The sequence below is a fragment of the Pseudorasbora parva genome, chromosome 22, assembly GCF_024679245.1.
Source record: "Pseudorasbora parva isolate DD20220531a chromosome 22, ASM2467924v1, whole genome shotgun sequence".
Taxonomy (NCBI): Eukaryota; Metazoa; Chordata; class Actinopteri; order Cypriniformes; family Gobionidae; genus Pseudorasbora; species Pseudorasbora parva.
The window spans coordinates 17,211,685-17,230,589 of record NC_090193.1 but is presented as its reverse complement, the minus strand read 5'-3'; the positions used below and the strand labels follow the sequence as shown (position 1 = coordinate 17,230,589).

The window sequence follows — 18,905 nt, the reverse complement described above, 5'->3', positions numbered from 1 at the left end:
TCAGCTTGAATCAGTCGGCCCATTCTCCTCTGACCTCTAGCATCAATGAGGCATTTTCGCCCACAGGACTGCCCATACTGGATGTACTGGATGTTTTTCTCTTTTCACACCATTCTTTGTAAACCCTAGAAATGGTTGTGCGTGAAAATCCCAGTAACTGAGCAGATTGTGAAATACCCAGACCGGCCCGTCTGGCACCAACAACCATGCCACGTTCAAAATTGCTTAAATCACCTTTCTTTCCCATTCTGACATTCAGTTCAGAGTTCAGGAGATTATCTTGACCAGGACCACACCCCTAAATGCAATGAAGCAACTGCCATGTGATCAGTTGATTAGATAATTGCATTAATGAGAAATTGAACAGGTGTTCCTAATAATCATTTAGGTGAGTATAAATCTATCTATCTATCTGTCTGTCTGTCTGTCTGTCTGTCTGTCTGACTGTCTGTCTGTCTGTCTGTCTGTCTGTCTGTCTGACTGTCTGTCTGTCTGTCTGTCTATCTATCTATCTATCTATCTATCTATCTATCTATATATATATATATATATATATACAGTGCCTTGTGAAAGTATTCGGCCCCCTTGAACTTTGTAACCTTTTGCCACATTTCAAGCTTCGAACATAATGATATGAAACTGTAATTTTTTGTGAAGAATCAACAACAGGTGGGACACAATCTTGAAGTGGAACAAAATTTATTGGATATTTCAAACTTTTTTAACAAATCAAAAACTGAAAAATTGGGCGTGCAAAATTATTCAACCCCTTAAGTTAATACTTTTCAGCGCCACCTTTTGCTGCGATTACAGCTGTAAGTCGCTTGGGGAAATGTCTTTATCAGTTTTACTCATCGAGAGACTGAAATTTTTGCCCATTCCTCCATGCAGAACAGCTCGAGCTCAGTGAGGTTGGATGGAGAGTGTTTGTGAACAGCAGTTTTCAGTTCTTTCCACAGATTCTCGATTGGATTCAGGTCTGGACCTTGACTTGGCCATTCTAACACCTGGATATGTGTATTTTTTAACCATTCCATTGTAGATTTTGCTCTATGTTTTAGATCATTGTCTTGTTGGAAGACAAATCTCCATCCCAGTCTCAGGTCTTTTACAGACTCCATCAGGTTTTCTTCCAGAATGGTCCTCTATTTGGCTGTATCGATCTTCCCATCAATTTTAACCATCTTCTCTGTGCCTGCTGAAGCAAAGCAGGCCCAAACCATGATGCTGCCACCACCATGTTTGACAGTGGGGATGGTGTGTTCAGGGTGATGAGCTGTGTTGCTTTTACGCCAAACATAACGTTTTGCATTGTTGCCAAAAAGTTCAATTTTGGTTTCATCTGACCAGAGCACCTTCTTCCACATGTTTGGTGTGTCCCCCAGGTAGCTTGTGACAAACTTTATACGACACTTTTTATGGATTTCTTCTTGCCACTTTTCCATAAAGGCCAGATTTGTGCCGTATATGACTGATTGTTGTCCTATGGACAGAGTCTCCCACCTCAGCTGTAGATCTCAGCAGTCCATCCAGAGTGATCATGGGCCTCTTGGCTGCATCTCTGATCAGTCTTCTCCTTGTATGAGCTGAAAGTTTAGAGGGACGGCCAGGTCTTGGTAGATTTGCAGTGGTCTGATACTCCTTCCATTTCAATATTATCACTTGCACAGTGCTCCTTGGGATGTTTAAAGCTTGGGAAATCTTTTTGTATCCAAATCCGGCTTTAAACTTCCTGCCTGGTGTGTTCTTTGTTCTTCATGATGCTCTCTGCGCTTTAAACGGACCTCTGAGACTATCACAGTGCAGGCTTGTGATACGCAGCACAGTGCATTTATACGCAGACTTGATTACACACAGGTGGATTCTATTTATCATCATTAGTCATTTAGGTCAACATTGGATCATTCAGAGATCCTCACTGAACTTCTGGAGAGAGTTTGCTGCACTGAAAGTAAAGGGGCCAAATAATTTTGCACGCCCAATTTTTTAGTTTTTGATTTGTTAAAAAAGTTTGAAATATCCAATATTTTTCATTCCACTTCATGATTGTGTCCCACTTGTTGTTGATTCTTCATAAAAAAATCACAGTTTTATATCTTTATGTTTGAAGCATGAAATGTGTCACAATATATACATATATATATAATATATATATATATATATTAACAATATATATATATATATATATAGAGAGAGAGAGAGAGAGAGAGAGAGAGAGAGAGAGAGAGAGAGAGAAGAGAGAGAGAGAGAGAGAGAGAGAGAGAGAGAGAGAGAGAGAGAGAGAGAGAGAGAGAGAGAGAGAGAGAGAGAGAGAGAGAGAGAGAGAGAATAATAAGTATTTGAACACCCTGCTATTTTCCAAGTTCTCCCATTTAGAAATCAGGAATTGTCATCGTAGGTGCATGTCCACTGTGAGACATAGGGCCTATATATATATATATATATAGCAGGGTGTTCAAATACTTATTTTCCTCACTATATATATATATATATATAGGGCATATATATATAATATAGTGCTGCTCACTGCATTGAGGTGTAACATTTTGTCTCTAGTGTCTTTGGACAGCTCTTTGGTCTTAGCCATGTTCATAGTTGGATTTTTACTGATTGTATGGGGTGGACAGGTGTCTTTATGCAGCTAACGTCCTCAAACAGGTGCATCTAATTTAGGATAATAAATGGAGTGGAAGTGGACATTTTAAAGGCATACTAACAGGTCTTTGAGGGTCAGAAATCTAGCTGATAGGCAGGTGTTGAAATACTTATTTGCAGATATATCATACAAATAAATAGTTAAAAAAATCATATATTGTGATTTTTTTTTTGATTATGTCTCTCACATTGGACATGCAGCTACGATGGCAATTTCAGACCCCTCCATGATTTCCAAGTGGGAGAACTAGCAGGGAAAATAGCAGGGTGTTCAAATACTTATTTTCCTCACTGTATATATATATATATATATATATATATATATATATATATATATAGTGCTGCTCACTGCATTGAAGTCAAATTAGCTACCTTTCTGTAAGTCTGATGGGTTGGAGATGATCGAGGGACAGGGTTGGGGTGTACTTGAATATTCTAGCGTCACACATTAGGGGAGTTAGACCAGTTTGCTCTGTCTGCAGTTACCTCTCAAAAAAAAATTCACAAAAGAATAACATTTTATAACTAGCAAGTTATATCTTATTTGCATACTAAATTGTGATTAGTCTCCTGTCATTTATTTGCTTACTGAATTGTGATTGGAATTTAGTTGAACACATTGTACCATACACCATAGGCTACTGTACTGTGTCAAACTGTTGATGATTTTGTTTTTCACTGTTACTTACAAGAGATGGATATTTTAGGCCTACCAACTTCCAGTGATGTTACACTTTTTTTGGAAATATGGATTGAAATGCATTGAATAAAAGGATAAAAACTCTGAATCTATCATCTAGTAGTATGCTATATTGAACACAATTGCAAAAAAGAAAACTTTAGTTTTGAAATTTTAGTAACTTCAAAATGAAAAGCTGGGCATTTTGACATAATTAAGTCCTCAATAAAGTTAGTAGAAATACAATAAAAATCTAATTCCTAGACTAGTATTATTCACAATGGTAAATAAAAAAAATGACGACTTTTTGGTTTAACGTTACCTTTGCGTTTTGACAGATGCTTGCCGACGTTTCAGGGTTACGCAATACGCACGGGAAAGAGGTTAGCCCTATGGGTTAGCCATGTAGTTACAGGCATAGATGGTTACAGGACTTGCTTTCCGGATGCAATCGGATTTCTTCGGCCGCTTGCCTCCATTTTGTACCGACTCCGGGATTTCCGGGATTTCGTAGAACTGGGTTCGCTGAAGCCCAGTGGTCCACCGTTAAACAATCGCCCTCGATCATGGGGCAGCAATTTTAATAGCAACAAGCGACCCGGCTTCGTAAATCTTTTACTTTGGTGCTTTTATTTCATACTGTGAGCTGTTTGGAATAAGTTTGCAGAGTTGACATTTAGCTTTCAGTATGACAGCGGTCCACAGTAAACTCTCGCCCAACTAGTTACTTAGTTACCAGATTTTATTCGGTGGCCGATCAGACAGCGGATCATCGGCGAAAGAGGACCCGGGGTTACTGTTTAACATTAATGTTGTTTGGGACAAGATCTCGCATCGCGAGCGACCGACAGGTAAGCTTTGCCAACGTCTTTACAGCCGGAAGAGCTATAAACGTGTCAAGTTAACCTATTTGTTACATTTTTTATTATATGTTTTAATGGGCACACAAGTGACTTTGCGCTAAGTTTTTGAATGCACACGGTTTAACTGGTGTTGTTTTTATTAATCAACGAGTCGTCCAGACCGGTTTGTGAACCGGTTCAACCGATTCATTGAAACGATTCGTTTCAAAAGAAACATTTGTTTACGAATCTCCCATCATGCTCATGATATGTTCATAACATCGTTAGTCGTTCAAAAGTTTTGTTTTTGTTGTCCAATACATATAAATACGTGCTTAAACCTGTAACGTTATCACATTTCCCAATTTTTTTAGGATCTTGTGGTATGACAGGTATGGTCCCTTCGGTCTGTGTGCACACGCACAGTTTAAATATTTGTTTTCTCAGATGATCACGTCGACCGACATTTTACACAACACGTTATTTTAACAATCTTGTTTGACCTCCTTCCATTAATTTCCTTCTTTTTGCTCTAAAATGACTAAGCGATTTTAAATCTATGAACACTGACATGACAGCAGTTTATGATACTAATCTTAAATAACCTCAAATATGTTTTTTTTTATTTATTTTTTTATTTTTTACTTTAATACATGCGTTTATTAGAGCCATCATATAGAGAGCCAAACTAAATTAACCCTATAAACAGTAATATTAGAAATAATAGTCTGAAAAATCTATTCAATATTCTATCTATATCAATTTTTTATGGCCTATATATTATGATATGAGGAGAAAAAAACACCTACATTTTATTCAGAGGCCTAATTTGCTGTTATTTTTGTCCAAAAGGTAATATGGAATACTGATAGATTGTAATGTAAATCTTTATAACAGTATAATAGACTACTTACAGAAAATGGCAATATTAGTTGTAAAGCTATGTCTCCCAATAATATGGTAAGGATGATATTTAAATTCCTTGTAGTTTTAATTATAGGGTACAAAACATATTATGCAATGTAATAGTGATGTACAAAAAAAAAATCATCAAAAGCCTCATGGTATTGTATTTAACGCTAGTCAAGTAAACCTTAGTCCAGTCAATGTTCAGGATAAAGATCATTAAAAATTTCACAGGTAAAAGACACGCACAACTATATCTGAAGGAGGGCATTTTTCTATTAGAATACTATAAGGCCTTTTACTTGCTAAAAAAGTATAGATCAGAGGACCTTCATGTTGATTGTGAAAGTTTTTTCATCAATTTGATCATATTGATAATTTAGAGGCCTTAGAAATTCATCTATCATATGGGATACTGTAGGCTTTATAAGGTTTCACCTTGGGTCATGAGATTATTTACAGCTGCCAAGTAGTCATTCTGTGGCGTTTATTTGTTTGCCTCTACACGTCACCATGTTTAAAAGTTGGTTGATGAGTTTGTGTAACAGAGGCTGGTTTATTTCTTTTATTGTAGTGTCTATGTGATTTCAGGAATCGATCCATATGCAATATTTGTTTTAGTTTTGGTTTGTTTGCTACCTTTGTAGTTTTATTTATTAGACATGCTCATAGACAAAGCGTAATTAAATAGACCAGCAAAAGGCGTTTTAACAGTGTGTAATAGCTTGAATGTACAGAAAATGAGCCATTACAGGTTTTATTTAGTGTTTCTCCATGCTTCACCCATTTTCACACTCTCCCACTTCCATTAGTCGTTGTGTGACTGCAGATCCTGCTTAGCGACATTCTGGCTAGTCCTGCTGAAGCTTTGTATCACTCCACTTTATCTGTGGACGTGTGTGATCACTTTTGTCTGAACTGGCAGGGAAAGTTTCTGGTGTTCCAAACGGGATAAAAAGATCACTGGAAAAAAGAGGAATTTATTTTTAAAAAAAATCTCCAGTAACCTTTAATTTGCTGCCCACTGCCGAGTAGTTCCTAAAAGTTTCAGGTACTGTGACGTTATATTGATGACGTTAACCACTGAAGTATGTCTCTGTGATGAGTCATGGTTTTAACTTTTAAAGGAGTTTTTTAGTGACCTCTTTATTTACCTGAAGATGGCTGTTATTCTTTCACCTCGCAGAGTTTTTGTGAGGATACCGAGTGGAGAAGATTGAGGTGTACTGTTGACGTCTCCAGAAATCACCAGGATGCCAATTCCTCCTCCTCCCCCTCCGCCTGGACCTCCACCACCCCCCACCTTTAACCAGGTCAGTGTAAAGCAAAGAGCAGGTAGCACATGTCCATTCTCAGAGACCGTTTCTTTTTTCTTTCTTTAATTCATGTTGCCTTTTTCAAACCCCCATTGCTTATTTTTTGTTACACGAGTCAATGACAAATATAGAAAAATGTAAAAAAATCACTCTGAAGGGGTTTATTCTGTGATAACAACCGGCTGGATATACATTATCCCGCTTATTACACGGCTACTTGCCTCAAGTAAATTAGACACAAAAAATTGTCTTGAGTTTAAATAGTTTATTAGCTCTTATGTAAAGCTTCCATGAAGAAACAGTTCCAAACTGCTTTAATCCTTTATCTGTTGCTGAAGATTTGTTTTTAGCATATATGTTGAAATGAATGCTGAAAGGGTTAGTTCACCCAAAAATGAAAATGTGCCCATGATTTTTACTCACCCTCAAGTCATCCTAGGTGTATGACATTCTTCTTTAACCTTAAACCTTAATCCAAGCCTTAGTTGTAGCTTTTTTGAAGTCCATAAAAATGCAGCTGTCCATCAAATAACGTGCTCCACACGACTCCACGCTTTTTAAAGTAAACCCTTGAAGTCTTCCATTATAACACATTAGGTCAACGACAGTGTTAAACATAAGTAGTACCGGTCAAGAAAACTCGTAGTACCTGCATGAGTGGTGTGTTATTCAACTTTGGCGATTGTTATCTGGGAATAACATACCGCTGGAATGCATACCGCAATCAGAATCAAGTATTTCACAGAGACGTGTAATAAGTTCTTAGAAATGCACTGTTTGTATTCATGTAGGTCTCATAGTTTTGTAAAGAAGGTTCCAAGATAAGTTTACCTTAAGATCCTTGTCTGTGAGTGTAAAAATGTAAAAAATTATTATTAAAGGTGCACTATGTAATTTTTATAAATATACATTTTGTTCAGTCGAGTTCTTACAATATCTCAAATATTTCCAACTATTTATAAATAGTGAGAGCTGGAGCTGGGACGTCTGAGCGAGTCGCCTGTCAATTGCATCATATCTGCGTTACCCTCGTTTTCCGGTTTTATTTAGCAGAAAATCTTAACTCTTAGCAGTGCGAACAAGTGTCACAGCAGCTGCTGAGCGAACGCACAGAGTATCATAACATCATTTTAAACACACTTAAATGTATCTAATATGATAAACAGAGCTGCACTACCTCATACTCATGATCGGAAAACCGGAAATGGCATAGGCGACTGTGTCCCATCATAATAAAAGTCCCGAGCTACAAAGCAATAAACATGCTATTAAGGATTACAAAATATTGTGCAGTGCCTGGTCTCGCGATAGTAAAGCAAAATGTAAGTAATTGTTTGTTCTTTTGTCTGAAATGTGATTCATGTACAGTCAGAACTTTATTTGCAGTCGTTTGAGCGTGCTGGAGCTGTCAATCAGCTGTGTAAACAACGAGTTTATCAGTGTTTCATTCACTGATTCATTCAACAAATCTCTTAACTATATCACAGTTGCACTGATAATGAAGATGAAGGCATTCGTTAGTGTACAGAAAGTTGCAATGACGAGATCACTGCTTTTATGCGCTCAGCATGTCTGTGATTGGCTACAATGATCATCACTGCAACCTTTCTTCTCAATATAATGCCATAGATTTGAATATAATACAACACTTTTCACGATTAGTTAACCTTGAGAGCGTTAATACTAAAAACACGCTAAAAGAGAGAGTTATTCAATTTCAAACGGAAAGACGTTAGCCAATTACAGCAGTGGGTGTTCAAAGGTTTTAAGATCAAAGGCTAAACTCATGGTAGGACAACCTTTTATTTCTAAATTATGGTTATTTATTTATTTATTTATGATTTTTTTAAAAATTATGTAAAAAGCATTGTAACATTATAAGTGTACCCCAGGAAACATTATACAACAATAAAACTACGCAGTTCATGACCCCTATGATAAGCAGTAAAGCATTGTTGTTACTTTAAAAAATACAAAAATTATGTTTTTTTTTTGGCATTATAAACCTTAAAGGTTTAGTTCATCCAAAAATTAAGTTTATGTCATTGATGACTCACCCTAATGTCATTCCACACCCGTAAGACCTCCTTTCATCTTCAGAACATACTTTAAGATATTTTATGTTTAGTCTGAGAGCGTATCCAAGTGTATACACACTATACTGTCCACGTCCAGAAAGGGAATGAAAACATCATCAAAGTAGTCCATATGTGACATCAGTTAGTTAATTAGAATCACTTGAAGCATCAAAAATACATTTTGGTCCAAAAATAACAAAAACTGCGACTTTATACAGTATTGTCGTCTCTTTTTTGTTTTTTTTAAACCTCAAATAAAGATTCAAATGGTTATGAATCAGCGTATTGAATATAGTGTTCCGAAGATGAACGGAGGTCTTACGGGTGTGGAACGACATTAGAGTGGGTCATTAATAACATCAATTTCTTTTTTGGGTAAACTAACCCTTTAATATTTTATTTTATTTTTACCCCACATTTTTTTTTATTATAAATTACTTTTAATTCAGATATGACCAACAAATGTCGGAATAGAAATTTAAGTAAATTCATTTTTATTATATTTAATAAATTAATAGACCTGTTTTGCAAAATGCAAATGTATTTACGTTCAGGCGAACACCACACCTCCGAAAATCAGTCGAGATGAAGCGAAAGGAAGAGGAGCTCTGCTGTCAGACATTTGCAAAGGCGCCAAACTGAAGAAGGCCAATGTGGTCAATGACAGAAGTGCACCTATCATTGAAAGTAAGTGAGCTGTGTGCTTTTATGCTGAAAATACAGTTAATGTTTGACATGACCACTTAACAATTTTTTTTTGGCAGAGCCTGGAGGTCGAGGTGGCAGTGGCGGTGGTGGTGGAGGAGGGAGTGGAGGTGGAGGTGGTGGAGGATTCGGAGGTGGTTCTGGTCCGATGGTTATGGGAGGGTTGTTCAGTGGAGGAGTGCCTAAACTACGACCAGTCGGAGGTAAATTCCACGTTTTACACCAAGTACTTTAATGATGGTTTATTATCTCAAACTGTTTTTTAATGTGTCTGCACAGACAGCTCTGTAGGACGGTCAGCATTGCGTCCGCCTGGCTCTCGCCCTGCAGTACCTCGTGCTGCGAATCATTCTGAACCGGACGGCTCCAGCCGTGGTGATGGAGGTCGCTCTTCACCTCCTGAACAGCCACGACATCAACGTCCCTCCATACCAGATGTCTCCAGACCGTCTGCTGGCAGCAGCTCCGGAAAACCTGCCAGCTCTGCAAAACCCGCCAGCTCCGCAAAACCCGCCAGCTCCGCTCCACCTCCACCCCCGCCATTCAATCGCGGCGGCAACCGCGGACCCTCCTCAGCCCAACAGAGCCCTGCGGCACATAGTCGTGAGAAACCCCTTCCGCCACCACCTGCAAGCAAGGGGCCTCCACCACCTCCAACTTCTGTTCGTGATGGGCCCACTAAACATCCTCCCCTTTCATCTCGCTCCTCTTCATCGTCCTCCTCTTCTTCAAGTGCACCCCCGCCGCCTCCTCCTTATCGCCAGCCACCTTCTGCAAATGGAGACCCTGCCCCAGAGTTGCCGCAGAGGCGAAACTCGCTGAACAAGAGAGGCCATGCCAATGCTAACGTCCGTAGCCAGGCCCCTCCTCCTCCACCGTCTGCCCAGCAGAACAGACGACCCCCACCACCACTACGCGATCCAGTGGCCCGCAGCACAGGTAAAAATGTTCAAAGCAGTTTAGGTTACCACAAAATGTAGTCTCACTAAAGAGTCAAACAGTGCCTGGCCAAGTTTTTTTTTTTTTCAAGTCTTCGCTAAACAGCTATAAGCCACGAACCAAACCAACTAGCTATGAGGTGAATCACAACAATACAAACTTGAAGCAGATTTGAAGCAACAATGTATTTGAAATTTGGACAATAAACAAGACAGTGTGCTTAACAGCTTTAATGAGGCAATGAACTAGTCCCATGAAGCATTTCTAACAACATAACTGAAACAAATATAAAACTATTGATTTTAGATGTTGATTATGTATATAGAAACAGTATATTTTAAAAGTATATTTTTGATTGCAGTAGTTTGAGAGCATTGGGAGATTAATGGGACTTTTATTTCCAGAATCTATATAATTTCCAAAACACAAACGTGGAATTGGGAACAGACGACCAGAATGGTCATAATGCTTTTCCAATAAAAACTAAAGGAGATGGACATTGTCACATTCGAAAAATGATTTTCAAAAAGCACCACAAATGTTAAACATTGGTCTTGTATACTGTGTTCCAAGTCTTCTGAAGATGTACAATAGCTTTATGTGAGGAACAGAATGACATTTCAAACAGACCGAATGGTTTTCCTAAAATGAAGTCATCATATACTCTCCTTTCAAATTCCAAACCTGCATGAGTTTCATTCTTCTGCTGAACACAAAAGAAGATATTTTGAAGAATGTTGGTAACCAAACAGTTGATGGTCCCCACTGACTTCAATAGTATTGTTTTCTTCCTACTATGTAAGTCAATGGGGACCATCAACTGTTTGGTCATCGACATTCTTCAAAATATCTTTCAGAAAAATTCATGCAGGTTAGGAACTTGAGGGCGAGTAAATGATGACAGAACTTTCATTTTAGGGGGAACTATCCCTTTAACATGGCTTCTGAAGATTTGGAATATAGCATAAAAATCCTATGCAATGTATATTTTGCTGCTGTTAGAGCTGAGAGAGAGACCGTGGTGATGCAGCACAAATTCACCAACTGAAATACTAAACTATGTTTCTGTTTCGGTGGCGAGGTCGTTGGCAGAAACATTGATGTTTCTCGAATGCGTTTTTGACTGTTTCAGCATCTACTTTACACACACCACGTTGGATAAGCTACAAGACATGTCAGTGTGGATATACTTCACTGTGACCAAAAATGGTGCAAAAGTAGCAATATTTAAAAATTGTTCTGCTGAAATATCAAGTGGCTTGTGGCCTCTTGAACTTTACTACAACTGGTAACTTCATCACCTGAGAAAACAGTGTACTGAGTTATAGTTACACACATTTGATAAATTGATGTCTGTTTTCATCCTGTTTTACTTTTTTCGTGTGATAAATAGCAGTGTAAATATTCTGCCAAATATCTCATTTTGTGTTTCACCAAAAATCAGAAAGAGTAATGATTACAAATGAAGACAATTTATTTCTTTTAATCAAGGATTTACTACAATATAGTCCTCTGAAATGTGAACACCATTTAACATGACTTGTCCATTCAGCTCCTCAGGTTCCCCCTCCTTCATCTCGCAATGGGGTTCGGGAAACGCCACCCCCTCCGCCCCCTTATCGTGGCGGGCCACAAACGTCTTCTGAACCCCCTAGTAGAGGGAAACCGCCTCCTCTTTCCTCTACAGGACGTCAGTCTTCAGGACACGCTCCTCCTCCTCCTCCACCTATGCGGAATGGACATGCGTCATCTGCCCCCAAATCCTTTGCTGGTGAGTTCCATCAGTTTCATCAAACAGATGATGTAATCTTTTTTTGGAACATCCATTCCATTCTCTTGGTTGCTAATTTGTTTATTTGTGGGACGTATCTGTAGATCGGGACTTTGATTTCTAGCTAGTTTGTCTTACTGTATGTGAAGTCTACTGTGCATCAGCATATGGGGGAAAAAAACCTGCAGTCAAATGACCTCTCAGTAATTCAAATGCGGCCCTCTTATTTCCTCTTTACACCCAACAACAAAAGCCTTCTCAGAACACAGAGATGTAATGTCAGATAAGTAGTCCTGGAAAATAAGGTCATCATTTTAACTTGCTGCCAGATACTGATCAGTCATTTACAAATAAAACCCGCTTTTAATGTTTTTCATACAGGCTTCCAGCAGACAGCTATAATGCAAATGTAAGTCTTGAGCAGGGTTTCCCGAACAGGGGTTTTCAAACTCACGTGAAGGAATTTCATGGGTTTAATTATAAGTTGATGTTAATAATTAATTGAATCCTAAAAAATGTGAAATTAAAATAAATAAGTAGGGCTGCACCGTTAATAAAATTGAAATCACGATATGGTTTAGTATGATTATCGTTCAGTGTGTCTGCTGTGCGGTTCACAGTAAAGTATGCTACACAGAAAATCGGAAAATATATGCTGTTGCTTGTTTAATCAAAATGTTTACTAAAAATATAAATTATTATACAAAAAAAGACTATTTATTGTAGTTGTAATAAAGTGATAACAAATCCTTCCCTCAGGACCCCATAAGGAATGAATGGGAAATTTTGAAAAAAGAAAAGAAAAAACGCAAACAAAATCTGGCACAATCCCCAACACATATGCACAAATGAAGGGATGAGAATATATAATGTCCCCAATGCAAAACACATTCACATAAAAAATACATAAATCAATTACAATTTTCTTTTATCTATATATATATATATATATATATATATATATATATATATATATATATATATATATATATATATATATATATATATATATATATATATATATAGTTTTGTTCCCATATTCCAGTTTATTTGCTTTCTATAGAATAACCATAGAGAAATAGAGAAACTATACTCCCCCTCTAGTGGCAAAAATGATAAAATGCAGAGTGATATAATTTTTTCCCCCACTAGAGGTCAGCAGAGACACGTGATTTTTGATGTGTTTACTAGAATTGGACTGGTTCTTTTTTGTGGAATAAAGTACACAAATATGCTAGCCTAGAAATCTAGACGCACCCTAGCGGCAGCAAATCTAATCTGCCCGCGAGTGTCATCTAGCAACTCTCAATACCCTTCTGAGCTGTAATTCGCCTAACTCTTGTCGGGCCAATCACATTGGCCCTCATTTATCAATCTTGCGTAGAAACTGGCGTATATGTTGGCGTAATATTATGCTTACACTCCTCTCACCGCCTGATTTATGAAGCTGTGCGCACCTCTGCAATCCAGGTGTACGCAATACTTGCCCTTGATAAATGCGGCGGCTGAAAACGATCGTCATTAGAATAACACTCCCCTATATATTCAAGTCTCCGCCTCTCCCACGCCCTCATTTTACAGCATGGACAAACAGAAGACGGCAAAGAGGCGAAACTTCTCCGACGTGGAGATCGGGAGCGTCTCAATCATCTCACTAGTCCTCTAGTCAGGGCACTGATTAGGACATAAGTCAATGGGCTGACTCCCTGATCAGTGCCCTGACTACTGAACTAGTGAGATGATTGAGACGCGCCCATCGAGACCATCACCAGGGAAGTGGGAAAAAAACCCCGAAATTGTTTTATTTGGGAGTTTAAAGAGTGGGATTAAAGGCACCTACAAAAATAAAATATGGACACAAATAACGAGTACTGTTAATAGTGTGGGGGTTGAGAAGCGCACTCCAGCAGTTTAAAGTTTAAATTTAAAAACAGTTCCAGTTTAAATAGCTGTTTGGATGATAAATTACCATCACAATGCATTATTTTACAGCACGTTTTGAAACAATTAGCATTTAATTTCGTATCATGGCACATGTATTGGGGTGTACAATAGTGATGATGATGTGATGTGGAGTAAAATTCATTCACATTAATAATTACATGACAATTTGTAAGATTCTTCTTATTATTATTATGATTATTATTCTTAATGACGCTTGTTATTTAGAAGAAGAATGTCGTTTTTATTGATTTTATTATTATTTAAAAGAAGAAGGTCATTTTTATTATTTTGTTATCAGGCTCGTGACTGGAGGAATACATAAGCCTACAAATCAAACGCTTTGGTAAAGTCACACAAATTAAACATTGACGTTCATGTTGCACAAAAATAAGCACTGAATGTTGTTGTTGTGGTTTTTAACAGTGGGTCATATAACATCTTGTCAGTGCGTTTTGTGGTGTTAGGAATTGTTTTTCTGTGCATTTTCGCACTAACTCAAACGTGCGTACACCACCTCCTGAGCTGGCGTAGGATTTGAGCGTGCCGTACGCCAACGTCCATATTGATAAATCTCAAAGTCACCGTGGGTTTGGGTGTACGCAAGGTGTACGCTGGAAATTTGGTGTACGCACTTTTGATAAATGAGGGCCATTGTGTATAGAGTCGGTGGGTGGGGCCATAATAACTACTGCCGAGTTGCGCTTGCGTGCTTCTAGTAAACACAGAAAGTTGCGAACGGCGGTCTTTCGAATCAGCTGACCGAATACGGTGAATGTTTAATCTATCAACAAGCTCTGTTTCACCTCCGTTGCTCTGGTTGGTGGTAGCGCTATCCTATCGCGTGCAGAAAGACAACCGTTTATCCCGCCCCTCGGATTGAGCAGTCAATGGTGAGTTTCCAGACCAAACATCTTGATGTGGGTCTGGCTTGTCAGGCTACAAATATGCTTATTTTCAATTAAAATTATACAATTCAAGAATTTAGAGGTCAGTTAAATAAAAATAACAAAAACCCAGTATAAATGTAAAGATAATATTTTATCATAAATGAAACCTAATATAAGAAATTAAATAAGATTTCTGGACAAAAAACATTTTTTTCATTTCGACACCCCAAGGGGAAGTAGTGTTGCACCCTGGGGAGGTAGAGGATGGATACCCGGCTCGGTCACGTCAGCGCGATAAGGCATTGAACCTTTTAAATTTAAAACTGCTTATTATGCAAGTAGCCAATGGGCCTGTTTAACTTGATGCAATGGTTTGTTTTTGTGATTAAAATAAATGTAAAATATTACCCTAACATCCGTCTTCCTGCATGCGGAAATTTGTTTATGTCGCCGTGACAACAACGCGCAACATGTGTGTGCATATTGCCCGCGGCATCCTTGTCATTCCAGTGAGCGCAACTTCACCTCATGTCCTGCGCTGCTGGCAGGAGGACAGCCTTGAAGCCATCCACAGTTGATGCAATCCTTTTTCTGCATAAAACCTCGATAAGCCTAAACTTTGATGGATAGTTTATGTAAATAGATCCCATGTTGCAGTTTAGGAACCATACAGTTTGAGAAAATTGGTAAGATGACTTTCATTTCAATAAGCATTTCAATTGTGTTACGTTAATGTTTTGTTCTGTTAGCTTGGGCCATTTTTAGCAGACCTTTGTTTATTTAATTCCAGTTGGCTATTTGATTGGGCTCTGTGTAACGTTTGATGCCCCATGCGCGTGCTGATGTGCTCGTCTGTAACGTTAAACATTTCAGAATGCCTTCCTACAGTTGCTTAATAAAAGCGGGCTTTCCACACAAACGTACGTGTCATTAGTATATGAGGTAAAAAAATAGATTTTAACTGTCGGGCTCGGGTCGGGCTCGGACACAAATATTTGAATGCCTGTCGGGCTCGGGTCGGGTTCGGTTACTGCTCTGTCGGTCGCGGGCCGGGCTCGGACAGAAAAATGCGGCCCGATCCGCACTCTATGGGGAGGGAAGGAGTTGGGTTAAACATCAACATAAGCAAAGCTACTAGTCCAATGGTGGTTGAGCACAAAATAGCTGTCATTGCCAGAGGGTTTATATTTATTTATATGTCTGCCGTCTCTTCCCAGATGATTTTGAATCCAAGTACGACTTCCACCCTATAGAGGACCTGCCCCCACCTGAAGAATACAGGCACTTCCAGAAGATCTATCCCAGCCACATCAACAAAGGTAAACCTGACTTAACTTTGACCTCCATAGAGGAGGTCAGAGAGAGAAACTTTTACAGATTTTATTCTACATATTATTACCTCATGTCCTCTTTATCTTTCTCCCTCTTTAGTGAGAGGAGCTCCTCCACTGCCTCCCGTTGGAGGAAGATGAATGCCATTCAGGGAAGAGAAGGACCTAAAAAGATGACACAAACACACACACACACAATTACGTACATTCTGTATACAATATATATATTTATGTGTGTTTGCCACACAAACATTCATTACACATAAAATACACTAATAATGTGACATTTTTCTTAGGGAAACACTATCAATACCTACATGATCTCTGATCCAAACCACTCCAGAATGCTGTACCTCTAGACCCGAAAACACTGTGCAATATTCCTGTGCTGCCTAGAAAATGCACCTTCTGTTATTGTGTCTGATGACAGCGGCACAGCAAAGCAACCGAGGCAGAGTAGACAAACTCCAGTTACCACAAAGCTAGATGTGTACATTCCGCCTCTCTTACGGCAACCAAAGGTTTTTTTTATTCAGTGAGAAAATGTGTAGCGCTTGTAGATTATTGATGTCTATGCATATCAGACGCAAAGTCTGTATTTCTCTGGACAATCGTTTATTGTCTTTTTATTTTCCGCTTTCCAAGTCTATCAGGAACAAGGTTGTTTGAATTCTAACAGTGTTTGCTCACACTACGAAGGCCATGAAACAGCCTTGTTTCTTGTTCAGTCCGCAGGTATGTGTTTTCCTGGTCACGCTACAGAATCAAACGCAATATTGTCATATAAGTTTTAAGAGGATTTTCTTAAAAAAGATATATTTTTATTGGCTCTATGTTGAATCTAAACTGACCAAATATACACTAAGTGCCAGCGGATCTGCCGAAGACTGTGTTTTTGAAACAGTGCCATCTTCTGGCTCATCTGCACCCTTTTTCCTGCTGGGTACCAATGTTTCTGGGTCATTAATACATTGCCTTTTCGGCATTTACGTTTTAAACCTAAGCTGAATTTCAGGAAATTTTGTGTAAAACACTACAAGTTTTTCTAATTGGCATATTTAAATTGTGTTTATTGTATTATATGTTATAAAGTGACCAAGCGTGTTAATAATGTTCAGGCATTTCTGGCCGTTAAGTATAGAAGCTACTATTGGGATTTGGTGACCAATCATTCTGACTTTCTGAATGTTTTAAAATTTGTGTCAACATAATTGTGAAATAAAAGGTGGGAAAGGGAATTATAATTTGATTGTGCCTATTTATGATAAGGACATAACATAAAAAGGATCGCTTTGAACACTTTGCTTTATAATTGGTCTTTTGCGTATACTTGCAATATTTCATATTTTACAAGATTTTTTTTCATGCATACAGTGCATTATTTAAATATAAGAAAATGGTACAAAAATATCAGTATTTATATTTTGCTGTATGGACATTTGTATTGTTAATCAAAGTATTTTTTCACCTTTTGTCACACACACACACACTTTTATGATCTTGTTAAAAACAAGATTACCATTGTGCAGATTCTGAAAGTTGTATAGAAGCTTATGACTTATGGTAGCCGCCTTTACTATATTTACAACATATGTAGAGATCAAATTATCATGTGCAGGGTTATGACGTATAAGTATTGTCTAAAGTATTATTCAGTTAAATAATTTTTGTTTTTATTGCACATATTTGTAGACCTTGAAATTAGGCAATTTGCCATTCATTTAATGATTTTTAAAAAATTACTTAATGTAAAACAAAACAAGATATAAAAAGATCAAATGCAAAAAAAAAAAAGATAACAGAATCCCAGTAAAAGAAATACAGCTGAATTACACTATATCATATTTAGACCCATATTCTTAATAAAAAGGATTACCTATGCCTATTATGATATTTAAGAAATGTATAACTTCATAATAAAAGACATTCATAATTATAGATATCAGCATAACGCCACTGTGGACCTTATATCCCCAAATCGTGAAGGAAATATCTTACCGCTGGTCTAAAAAATAAATAAAATACAGTTGTATCCACAAATCATTATTAACAAAAATACAATATTTTATAATCCGGCATCAAATAAATTCAAAAATTGTTCAGATTGAATACAAAAAATGATCTTTTTCTTTCGGCTGTTCCCTTCAGGGGTCGCCACAGTGAATCCTCTGCCTCCATCTATTCCTATCCTCTGTATTCTCTTCTCTTAGACTGACTACCTTCATGTCCTCCTTCACTACATCCATAAACCTCCTATTTGGTCTTCCTCTTGACCTCCTGCCTGGCAGCTCTAACCTCAGCATCCTTTTACCGATGTATTCACTCTCCCTCCTCTGAACATGTCCAAACCATCTCAACCTGGCCTCTCTAACTTTGTCTCCAAAACATCTCACATGTGCTGTCCCTCTGATGTACTCATTCCTGATCCTATCCATCCTCATCACTCCCAAAGAGAACCTCAACATCTTCAGCTCTGCTACCATCGCTGGTCTCACTACTGTCCTGTACATTTTTTTAATACAAAAAATTATATTCAAAGGAAATGTTTTAGCCAATTAAATTGTGTTGAGATGACATTTAGTGACATCTATAGTCAAGAGTAAAAACAATTATTTAAACCCTATAATATGTATTATATAACATGTATAAAATACATATTTGAAACCATCAAATTTCTAATATACAAATCTATTGTTTTTTTACTAAAATATATATTTATATACAAATATGATCATCCTCCACCCAGTTGTGGGCACGGTTACACCAAGAACACATTAATATGCAAATTAGAGACAATGTATAGATAAATTATGTATAATGGGGCAACCTATTTATGGTTTTATCTTTTATAT

General features: G+C 37.8%; 1 protein-coding gene across 1 annotated transcript; it reads left to right on the top strand.

The window, feature by feature from the left end:
• The first annotated feature begins 3,717 nt into the window (after positions 1–3,717).
• On the top strand, positions 3,718–17,704 carry wipf2a (WAS/WASL interacting protein family, member 2a). The gene is made up of 8 exons (XM_067432026.1): positions 3,718–4,185; positions 6,269–6,395; positions 9,031–9,163; positions 9,241–9,384; positions 9,461–10,120; positions 11,673–11,891; positions 15,940–16,041; positions 16,154–17,704. Exons 2-8 carry the CDS (start codon positions 6,336–6,338, stop codon positions 16,192–16,194), a joined length of 1,359 nt encoding a protein of 452 aa, XP_067288127.1. The 5' UTR covers positions 3,718–4,185; positions 6,269–6,335; the 3' UTR covers positions 16,195–17,704.
• Positions 17,705–18,905: the final 1,201 nt, after the last annotated feature.